Consider the following 12112-nt stretch of genomic DNA (forward strand, 5'->3'; position numbering starts at 1 on the left):
TAACAATAATCATAACAAAAGCCTGCATAACACCTTTCAAAAAATTGAAGAAAACGACTCTTTTATCCTAGAACCAGAGGGTAAAAATAAGTCATTGAAAGAATTCCACTAATCAAAGATACCCCCAAGATGAAAACTGAAAGGAATATTATAGCTAATTTCCAGAATTAAGCTAATTTCTTGAGTTATTAGATCAAGGAGAAAATGCTGCAAGCAGCCAGAAAGAATCAATTCACAGTCAAGATAACACAAGATTTAGCAGTGATTCCAAAATGAAAACTCACAAGAACATTATAATCAAATTCTACAATTACCAGGTTACGGAGAAAAATATTGCAAACATACAGAAAGAAACAATTCAATTATAGTGTAGCCACAATCAGGATAACCCAAAATTTAGCAGCTTCTACATTAAAGGACTTGGAATGATATTCCAAAGAGTAATGAGCTAACTAGGATTGCAACCAAGAATACCTAGCCAACAAAAATGAGTAGAATCTTTCAGGGGAAATGGTGATGATATAATGAAATAGAGGACTATCAAACATTTGCGATGAAAAAAGACCAGAGCTGAATGGAAAATCTGATTTTCAAATATAGAACTCTGTAGAAGCATAAGGAAGTAATCAGGAAAGTGATATTATAAGATCTTTTTCATTCCTAGAACTTTCTCTTTATTATGACAGTTTGGAGGAATATAAATTTAAACAGAGGACACAAGTGTGAATTGAATATAAAAAGATAATTTCCTTTTTAAAAACAATGAAATTAAGGGATGAGAGGGATGTACTAGGAAAAAAGGAAAAGAAAGGTAATGGTACAAATTATCTGTCATAAAAAAAAGGCAAGGAAAAACTTTTACAGTGAAGGGGAAGAGAGGGAAGAGAGAGGGAGAGTGTGAACCTTAACTCATCAAAATTGGGTACAAGAAGAATAAACCATATGTACTAAATAAGAGTATGTAGGAACCTATCTTACCCTGCAGGGAAATAGGAGGGGAATGATATGTGGAATGGGGGAGGGAAGAAATGATAAGAGAGAGGACATATTGGGGACCTCAGTTTCCCTGCACTAGTTTCCCTTATTATCTTGACTGAGTTTCCCTGAATTGTTCTACCTCAGTTTCCTTACCTGTTCTGACTCAATCCCCTTAGTTGTAATCTCCCCCCCGCCCCCAATCCTGTTGTTCATTAAAACTGAGGACCATTTGCTCTAAGGTTATAAATTGTCAATGTGAGACTCAAGATGAGGGGGAGATCAGACTTCCTGACTCCTAACTCCTTCTGCCTTCAAGAATTTATGATGTTTCCCCCTCTAAAATATTCCAAAATATAAGACTATCCTGGATATCTCATTGACATCTTTACTTCTATTTATTCAGACATCCTGACTCTGACTTCTAGTAAGAATTTATAACCTCCTCCCCCGCCCAATCCTGCTAGAACCAAATGGTTCTGAAAAACTTCCCGCTCTTTTCTTTTCTTTGTTTGAAAAAGATGTAAAAAGACTTGGGATTCGCACATTTGTCACTGGATACTTTGAGACGAGAGTCCTGTCCAGTCAATTATGGTCTTCAATTAATAAAATATTAAAAATAAACTCTCTAATCTTTATTTTGCCTCAGTTTCTCTGGCATTACAAAGGGAACTGAGTCAAATTTATAATAAATAAAAGCCTTTCATCAATTGATAAATGACCAAAAGATATGATCTTCACCCAAAGAGCAATAATTTACCCATATCCTTTCACCTAATATCACTACTATTTGGCATGAATACCAAAAGAAATTTGGGGGGAAAGAAGAAAAATGACCTCTATGTATAAAATATATTCACAGCAACTTTCAGGGCAAAAAAAAATTGGAAAATGAGGGGATACCTATCAATTGGAGAATGGCTCAATAGACTGTGGTGTGCATTTACTATGGAATATTATTGTTCTTTGGGAAATGAATAGGATGCTCTAAGGAAAAAATAAAAACCCAGAAAATCCTTCATGAATGCAAAGTGAAATGTACTGTATACAAAGTAATAGCAATGTTCTGTGATGACCAGTTGTAAATGACTTTGCTATTTTCAAAAGTACAATCATCTACAACTACACTAGAAGGACTTATGATGAAAAAGCCCATCCTTACCTACAGAAAGAACTGATCATGTTTGAAAACAGATTTTTTTTTAACTTAATTTTTCTTGAATGTTTTTACTTTCATTAGTTTAGGAGATCTATGTTTATTTTTCCAGAACTTGACTTTTACGGAAATAATTTGCTTAAGTTCCACAAGTGGTTTCTTAATTGTGGGAAGAAATAAGGGAGAGAATCTCAAACTCAAAAATTATAAAAACAAATGTAAAGTTCTGGGGGTGGAGCCAAGATGGCAGAGATGACACACATTTCTCTCTGAACTTCTTTACAACCCTCACAATAACTATGAAATCCAATCTCTGAATTAGCTCTGGATGGGCAGAACCCACAAATATTGGGAGTGCAACAAATTATCAGCAGAAGATAATTTCAAAGATTGCCAAAAAAGGTCTGTTTCAATTGAAAACAGGAGGGAGGCAGCCAGGGCAACCAGTACACCAGCACAGATAGCTCAGTGTCCTAGGGCAGAGAATTTGCGGGAGGAAACAGACCAAAAAAGATCTGTTTCAATCAGAAATGGGAGAGAGGCAGCAAAGCACAAACAGCTGACCACAAATACCAGCACAGACAGAGCAGAGCCCAGGGCAGTTTCAGTGTGGTAGTGTGACTTCCTCAGGGCAGAGAGTTTGCAGGAGAAAGTGGATCACAGAAGGTCTGCTTTGATCAGAAGTGGGAGAGAGACAGCAAGGCCCGGGCAGGTACACAAACGCCAGTGCACACAGCTCCGAGTCTGGGAATAGTGCAGTCTCAGGGTGCCTGAGCAGACTCCAACCACAAACACCAGGGTAGACAGCACAGAGTGCTGGGGAATTGGTAACGACGCCCTGTGGCAGGGCCAGCACCAGGAGTGAATCAACAGCTGACTTTGCTTGGAAAACCTCTCCCCCCCTAAAAAAGCAGACCTTAACTTAACTTTTAAAAATGAGTAAAAAAGTAAAGAGGACTCTTAACAATTGACAGCTTTTATGGTGAAAGAGAAGAACAGATTTCAAATTCTGAGCAGACTAAAGGCAGATTGTCTCCAGATGAAGCTCCAAGGGGTAAAATAACCTAGTCCCATCACACAAGGCTCTCTTAGGAGAACTTAGAAAGGATCTTAAAAGAACTAGAGGAAAAATAGGGAAAGGAAATGAAAGCCTTCCAAGAGATTCTGGAAAAGGCAACAAAAATAGACATCGTGAAATGGAAAAAGTATATAACTCATTAAAAGATAGATTTGATAAACTGGAAAAAGAAAACAACTCCCAGAAAAAAACAGAATTTGTGAAACAGAAAAAGAAAATAACTCCCTAAAAAACAGAATTTGTGAAGTGGAAAAAAATTCCATAGAACAAAACAACTCATTCAAAAATTCAATTGGAGAAATACAAAAAGAAGTTTAAAAAAAAAAAGTAAATGAAGAAAATAACACACTAAAATTCAGAATTGAATAAATGGAAATGAATGACTCAATAAGGCAACAAGAATCAGTCAAGCAAAATGAAAAAAATGAAAAAATTTTAAAAATGTAAAATACCTAATGGGGAAAACAACAGGCCTAGAAGATAGATGTAGGAGAGATAATCTAAGGATTATTGGACTCCCTGAAAATCATGATGAAAAAAAGAGCCTAGACACTATTTTTCAGGAAATCATCAAAGAGAACTGCCCAGATGTTATAGAAACAGAAGGTAAAATAGACATTGAGAGAATTCAACTCATCTACTGAAAGAGATCCCAAAATCACAAGAAATATTGTGACTAAATTCCAGAACTATCAGACCAAGTAAAAAATACTACAAGCAGTCAGAAAACAAACAAACAAACAATTCAAATACAAGGAGCCACAATAAGGATCACTCAAAATCTTGCAGCATCCACATTAAAGGATCAAAGGGCCTGGACTCTGATATGCCAAAAGGCAAAAGAAATTAGTATACACCCAAGAATAACTTACCCAGACAAACTGAGCATTTTCTTCCAGGGAAGAAGATGGACATTCAATAAAATAAGTGAATTGCTTCTATTTCTGACAAAAAACCCAGAATTAAACAAAAAGTTTGACCTCCAAATATAGAACTCAAGAGAAGCATAAAAAAGTATAAAAGAACTTTTGAGAACTGTATTTCTGCTACATAAACAGCACGTGTATAATTTGATTTTACTCACATATAAAAAGAGGGAATTAGAAGTGGAAAGAGGATTATATCAGAAAAAGGGAAAAGTGGAGGTAAAAAGAGGCAAATTACATGTCACAAAGAGGCAAAGGAAACCTATCATAACTGAAGGAAAGAAGGAAGGGGGATGATTATAATGGGAATCTTACTTTCATCAGAATTGGCTCAAAGAGAAAATATTAGACATTCAGTTTACAGAGAAACTTCTCTCACCTCATTGAAAAATGGGAGGGGAAAAGGGAAGGGGTAGGATAAATATAAGGGAATACAGAAATTGAAAGAGAAAGGTTTAAGAAAAGGGGAGGGACTCTAAGTGGGCGGGGGGAAATCCTAAAGAGGAAGGGCAGTGTGAGGCAAGTGATGCTCATAAGTTTAATACTGGGGAGGGGGTAAGGGAGAAAGGAAAGAAAAATGTATAATCTGGGGTTAACAAGATAGCAGGAAATATAGAATTAGTAATCTTAACCATAAATGTGAATGGAGTAAATTCCCCTATAAAGCAGAGGCAGATAGTAGACTGGATTAAAAGCCAGAATCCTACAATATGTTATTTATAGGAAATACACTTGAAGCAGGATGATACATACAGAGTAAAGGTAAAAGGTTGGAGCAGAATCTACTGTGCATCAGGTGAAGTAAAAAAAGCAGGGGTAGCCATCCTGATTTCAGATCAAGCAAAAGCAAAAAGTGATCTAATTAAAAGAGATAAGGAAGGGGACTATATCTTACTAAAGGGTAGCATAGACAATGAAGCAATATCAATATTAAACATATATGCACCAAGTGGTATAGCATCTAAATTCCTAAAGGAGAAGTTAAGAGAGTTGAAAAAAGAAATAGACCGCAAAACTATAATAGTGGGAGATCTCAACCTTGTACTATCAGAATTAGATAAATCAAACCACAAAATAAATAAGAAAGAAGCCAGAGGTAAATAGAATACTAGAAAAGTTAGGTATGATAGATCTTTGGAGAAAACTAAATGGAGACAGAAAGGAGTACACTTTCTTCTCAGCAGTCCATGGAACCTTTGTATAATGGAATATTTGTATAATATTGACCATATAATAGGACATAAAGACCTCAAATTCAAATGCAGAAAGGCATAAATAATAAGTGCATCCTTTTCAGATCACGAGGCAATAAAAATTACATTCAATAAAAAGCCAGGGGAAAATAAAATAAAAAGTAATTGGAAACTAAATAATCTTATCCTAAAGAATAAATGGGTGAAACAGCAAATCATAGACAATAGACCCTCCCCAGCTGACTGTGCTTCCCGGGCAGACACTTCTAGTCCCTGCAAATCCATTCACTGCTCAGCTGCTAATACCCATAGCCCCAGGGCAGGGTTTGGCTTGGGAAGTGAAACTCTCACTGCTAAGTGTCTAGCCCCAGGGCAGTCGTTATTTCACACAGCAGGGGTTCTTTGAAGGGCACTTTCCCAGCTCGGCCCTGCAGGCCTGAGTTACTTTCAGGTGGGGAACTCTTTCCCAGAGCACTCCAGTACCTCGCTGCTTTTTGTAGCCGATTGGCATGACAGTTACCAGTCCATATACTTTTCACTGCTCTGCAGAGGAAGCTGGTAATCTCCTGGCTCTGAAGGCAGACCTTACAGGCTTTAACAAAATGAGTAAAAAAAATCAAAAGAACGATTGATAGTTTCTACACAGAAAGAGAACAGCTTTTCAATCCTGAAGAGACAGTCTCCAGACGATAGTTGGTCTCCAATGCAAAAGGCTCTCCTAGAAGAGACTATTAAAAACCTTAAAAGAGAGCTAGAAGAGAAATGGGGAAAGGCACATAACTCACTAAAAGAAAAATTTGATAAAGTGGAAAAAGAAAACAACTCCCTAAAATGTGAATTGGAAAAGGTAAAAAAAACTCCCAAGAAGTGCAGGGAAACAGAATTTGCGAAATGGAAAAAGAAAATGACTAACTTAAAAAAAAAAAATTAGTGAAATGGAAAAAAATTCCATAGAGCACAACAACTCAATTGGACATATACAAAAAGAAGTAAAAAAAAGCCAATGAAGAAAATAACTCACTAAAAATCAGAACTGAACAAATAGAAATGACTGATTCATTGAGACATCAAGAATCAGTCAAGCAAAACCAAAAAAATGAAAGATTGGGAAAAAATGCCAAATATTTACTTGGAAAAACAACAGACCTGGAAAATAGATCTAGGAGAGATAACCTAAAGATCATCGGACTGCCAGAAAATTATGATGAAAAAAAGAGCCTAGATGCTATTTTACAGGAAATCATCAAAGAGAACTGCCCAGAAGTAATAGAACTGAAAGGGAAATAGGCGTGGAAAGAATTCATCAAACACCTTCTGAAAAAGACCCTAAAATAAAGACTCCAAGGAATATTGTGGCCAAACTTCAGAATTTTCAGATTAAAGAAAAAATTTTACAAGCAGCCAGGAAAAAACAGTTCAAATACCAAGATGCCACAATAAGGGTCACGCAAGATCTGGCTGCCTCAATATTAAAGGATCGAAGGGCCTGGAATCCAATATTCCGAAAGGCAAAAGAACTTGGAATACAGCCAAGAATAAACTACCCAGCTAAGCTGAGTATTTTTTTCCACGGAAGATGGACATTTAATGAAATAGAGGAATTCCATCTGTTCCTAAGGAAAAAAACAGACTTAAAACAAAAAATTTGATCTCCAACAACAGAACACAAAAGAAGTAGAAAGAGGTAAAAGGAACTCTTGAGAACTGTATTTCTGTTGTGCATATACATAAAAACCATATGTATAATTTGATTTTACCGATATAACATAAAAAAGGGAAGTAGAAATGGAAAGGGGATAGTGTCAGAAAAAGGGAAGAAGGGAGATAAAAAGAGGGAAATTACATGTGACAGTGAGGCAAAGGAAATCTATCATATATGAGGGAACTTAGAGAGGGGGAGGAACATTGTGTGAATCCTACTCTCGTCAGAGTTGGTTCAAAGAGGAAACAATTGACATATTTGTTTTACAGAGATTCTTCTCTCACTTCATTAAAAAGTGGGAGAGGAAAAGGGAGAAGGAAAAAGAGTAATAAGGGAAGGGTACAAGAAAGGGGAAGAGATTCAAAGGGAGGAGGGAGGGATACTAAAGAGGGAGAGCTGGGTGACGTTAGTGGGACCAATAAGTTTAATACTAGGGAAGAAAGGAAGGAGGACAAGAAAAAGAAAAGTATAATCTGGGGATATTAGGATGGCAGGAAATACAGAATTGATTATTGTAACTGTAAATGTGAATGGGATGAACTCTCCCATAAAGAGGAGGCAGATAGCAGACTGGATCAAAAATCAGAACCCTACAATCTGTTGTTTACAGGAAACACATTTAAAACAGGGAGATACAAACAGAGTAAACGTAAAAGGCTGGAGTAGAATCTATTATGCTTCAGGTGAAGTCAAAAAAGCAGAGGTAGCCATCCTTATCTCAGATCAAGCAAAAGCAAAGATTGATCTAATTAAAAGAGATTAAAGAAGGAAACTATATCTTGCTTAAGCGTACTATAGACAATGAAGCAATATCAGTATTAAACATATATGCACCAAGTGGTATAGTGCATCTAACTTCCTTAAAGAGAAGTTAAGAGAGTTGCGAGAAGAAATAAACAGCAAAACTATAATAGTGGGAGATCTCAACCTTGCACTCTCAGATTTAGATAAATCAAATCACAAAACAAATAAGAAAGAAATTAAAGAGGTAAATAGAATATTAGAAAAATTAGGTATGATAGATCTCTGGAGAAAACTGAATGGTGACAGAAAGGAGTATACTTTCTTCTCAGCAGTTCATGGAACCTACACAAAAATTGACCATATATTAGGACATAAAGACCTCAAAATTAAATGCAGGAAGGCAGAAATAGTAAATGCTTTCTTTTCAGATCACAATGCAATAAAAACTACATTCAACAAAAAGTTAGGTGTAAATAGACCAAAAAGTAATTGGAAACTAAATAATCTCATCCTAAAGAATGATTGGGTGAAACAGCAAATTATAGACACAATTAATAATTTCACTCAAGATAATGACAACGATGAGACATCATATCAAAATTTATGGGATGCAGCCAAAGCAGTAATAAGGGGAAATTTTATATCCTTAGAGGCTTACTTGAATAAAATAGAAAAAGAGAAGATCAATGAATTGGGCCTGGAACTTAAAAAGTTAGAAAAAGACCAAATTAAAAACCCCCAATCAATTACTAAACTTGAAATTCTAAAATTAAAAGGAGAAATTAATAATATAGAAAGTAAAAATACTATTGAACTAATAAATAAAACTAAGAGTTGGTTTTATGAAAAAACCAATAAAATTGATAAACCTTTGGTAAATCAGATTAGAAAAAGGAGAGAGGGAAATCAAATTGGCAGTCTAAAAAATGAAAAAGGAGAACTTTCCACTGATGAGGAAATTAAAGAAATAATAACGGGTTACTTTACCTAACTTTATGCCAATAAATTGATAATCTAAGTGAAATGGATAACTACCTCCAAAAATATAGGCTTCTCAGATTATCAGAGGAGGAAGTAAATTGCTTAAATAGTCCCATTTCAGAAAAAGAAATAGAACAAGCTATTAATCAACTCCCTAAAAAAAAATCCCCGGGACCAGATGGATTTACATGTGAATTCTACCAAACATTCAAAGAACAATTAGCCCCAATGCTTTATAAACTATTTGAAAAAATAGGGAATGAAGGAGTCCTACCAAATTCCTTTTATGACACAGACATGGTACTGATACCTAAACCAGGTAGGTTGAAAACAGAGAAAGAAAATTATAGACCAATCTCCCTAATGAATATTGAGGCTAAAATCTTAAATAAGATATTAGCAAAAAGATTACAGAAAATCATCCCCAGGATAATACACCATGATCAAGTAGGATTTATACCAGGAATGCAGGGCTGGTTCAATATTAGGAAAACTATCAGGATAATTGGCCACATTAATAATCAAATTAACAAAAACCATATGATCATCTCAATAGATGCAGAAAAAGCATTTGATAAAATCCAACATCCATTCCTATTAAAAACTCTTGAGAGTATAGGAATAAGTGGACTTTTCCTTAAAATAATCAGTAGCATCTATTTAAAACCAGCAGTAAGCATCATATGTAATGGGGACAAACTACAATCATTCCCAACAAGATCAGGAGTAAAACAGGGTTGCCCACTATCACTGTTACTATTTAATATTGTATTAGAAATGCTAGCTTTGGCAATAAGAGTTGAGAGAGTAAAGGAATAAGAATAGGTAATGAGGAAATCAAACTCTTTGCTGATGATATGATGGTATACTTAGAGAACCCCAGAGACTCTACCAAAAAGTTATTAGAAACAATCCACACCTTCAGCAAAGTTGCAGGATATAAAATAAACCCACATAAGTCATCAGCATTCTTATATATCATTAACAAAACCCAATAGTTAAGAGTTACAAAAAGAAATTCCATTTAAAGTAACTACTGATTGTATAAAATATTTAGGAATCTATCTGCCAAGGGAAAATCAGAAACTTTATGAGCAAAACTACAAAACACTTTCCACACAAATTAAGTCTGATCTAACTGACTGGAAAAATATTAAATGCTCTTGGGTTGGGTGAGCAAATATAATAAAGATGACAATACTGCCTAAATTAATCTATTTATTTAGCGCTATACCAATCAGACTCCCAAAAAACTACTTTGATGAACTAGAAAAAATAACAACAAAGTTCATATGGAAAAACAAAATGTCAAAAATTTCAAGGGAATTAATGAAAAAAAAAATCAAATGAAGGTGGCCTAGCTGTACCAGACCTAAAATTATATTATAAAGCAGCAGTTACTAAAACCATCTGATATTGGCTAAGAAATAGACTAGTTGATCAATGGAATAGGTTAGGTTCAAAGGACAAACAAAACAGCCAATAACTTTAATAATATAGTGTTTGACAAACCCAAAGACACCAGTTTCTGGGATAAGAATGCATTATTTGACAAAAATTGCTGGGAAAATTGGAAATCAGTATGGCAGAAACGAGGCATTGACCCACACTTAACACCGTACACCAAGATGAGATCAAAATGGGTTCATGACCTAGGCATAAAGAATGAGATTATAAATAAATTGGAAGAGCATAGGATAGTTTACCTCGCAAACCTGTGGAAGAGGGAGGAATTTATGACCAAAGAAGAACTAGAGATCACTATTGACCACAAAATAGAAAATTTTGATTATATCAAATTGAAAAGTTTTTGTACAAAGAAAACAAATGCAGACAAGATTAGAAGGGAAACAATATATTGGGAAAACATTTTTACAATCAAAGGTACTGATGAAGGCCTCATTCCAAAATAGAGAACTGACTCTAATCTATAAGAAATCAAACCATTCTCCAATTGATAAATAGTCAAAGGATATGAACAGACAATTCTCAGAGGAAGAAATTGAAACTATTTATAGACATATGAAAATATGCTCCAAATCATTATTAATCAGAGAAATGCAAATTAAGACAACTCTGAGATACCACTACACACCTGTCAGATTGGCTAGAATGACAGGGAAAGATAATGTGGAATGTTGGAGGGGATGTGGGAAAACAGGGACACTGATACATTGTTGGTGGAATTGTGAACACATCCAGCCATTCTGGAGAGCAATTTGGAACTATGCTCAAAAAGTTATCAAACTGTGCATACCCTTTGATCCATCAGTGTTTCTACTGGGCTTATACCCCAAAGAGATACTAAAGAAGGGAAAGGGACCTGTATGCACCAAAATGTTTGTGGCAGCCCTGTTTGTAGTGGCTAGAAGGTGGAAAATGAATGGATGCCCATCAATTGGAGAATGGTTGAGTAAATTGTGGTATGTGAATGCTATGGAATATTATTATTCTGTAAGAAATGACCAGCAGGATGAATACAGAGAGGACTGGCAAGACTTACATGAACTGATGCTAAGTGAAATGAGCAGAACCAGGAGATCATTATATACCTCAACAACGATAATGTTTGAGGATGTATTCTGATGGAAGTGGATCTCTTCGATAAAGAGAGCTTTAATTGATAAAAGATGGACAGAAGCAGCTACACCCAAAGAAAGAACACTGGGAAATTAATATAAACTGCTTGCATTTTTGTTTTTTCTTCCTGGGTTATTTATACCTTCTGAATTCAATTCTCCCTGTGCAACAAGAAAACTGTTTGGTTCTGCACACATATATTGTATCTAGGATGTACTGTAACCTATTCAACATGTAAAGGACTGCTTGCCATCTGGAGCAGGGAGTGGAGGGAGGGAGGGGAAAAATCGGAACAGAAGTGAATGCAAGGGATAATGCTGTAAAAAAATTACCCTGACATGGGTTCTATCAATAAAAAGTTATTTAAAAAAAAAAGTCTCTGGGTGAGAGATATTAGGAATAAAACTAAAAATAAAATCCATCCAAGAAAAACAAGATGATGATGGGAAAAAGTTAACCAACTAGAAAAGAAGGTGTCTCAAAGATGAAAATAATTGAAAATTAAAATTAGGCAAAAGGAAGCCAGTGAAGCTATGAGAGACCAAGAAACAACAAAACAGATTATAAAGAATGAGAAAATAATGAACTGAATGTGAAACATCATACATGAAAAATGAACAGATCAAGAAAAGAAAATATAGAAATAATTGAACTGCAGAACGTCGTGACCAAAAAAACATTTGACAAAATAATGCAGGAAATAATCCAAGAATATTATCCTGGAGTGATAGAACATGAGGGGAAAGTAAAAATAGAAAAAAAAAAATCCACTGATCG

General features: G+C 35.2%; 1 protein-coding gene across 1 annotated transcript in view; it reads right to left on the minus strand.

The window, feature by feature from the left end:
• Positions 1 to 2788: 2788 nt before the first annotated feature.
• The window catches only part of LOC127538751 (ankyrin repeat domain-containing protein 26-like), a 22203-nt gene continuing 12879 nt past the window's right edge, over positions 2789 to 12112 (minus strand). Inside the window, exon 5 of the mRNA XM_051962495.1 lies at positions 2789 to 2969. Coding sequence (XP_051818455.1) covers positions 2789 to 2969 — 181 coding nt within the window. The remainder of the gene's footprint in view (positions 2970 to 12112) is intronic.

This window comes from Antechinus flavipes, chromosome 5 (genome assembly GCF_016432865.1).
Source record: "Antechinus flavipes isolate AdamAnt ecotype Samford, QLD, Australia chromosome 5, AdamAnt_v2, whole genome shotgun sequence".
NCBI lineage: Eukaryota > Metazoa > Chordata > Mammalia > Dasyuromorphia > Dasyuridae > Antechinus > Antechinus flavipes.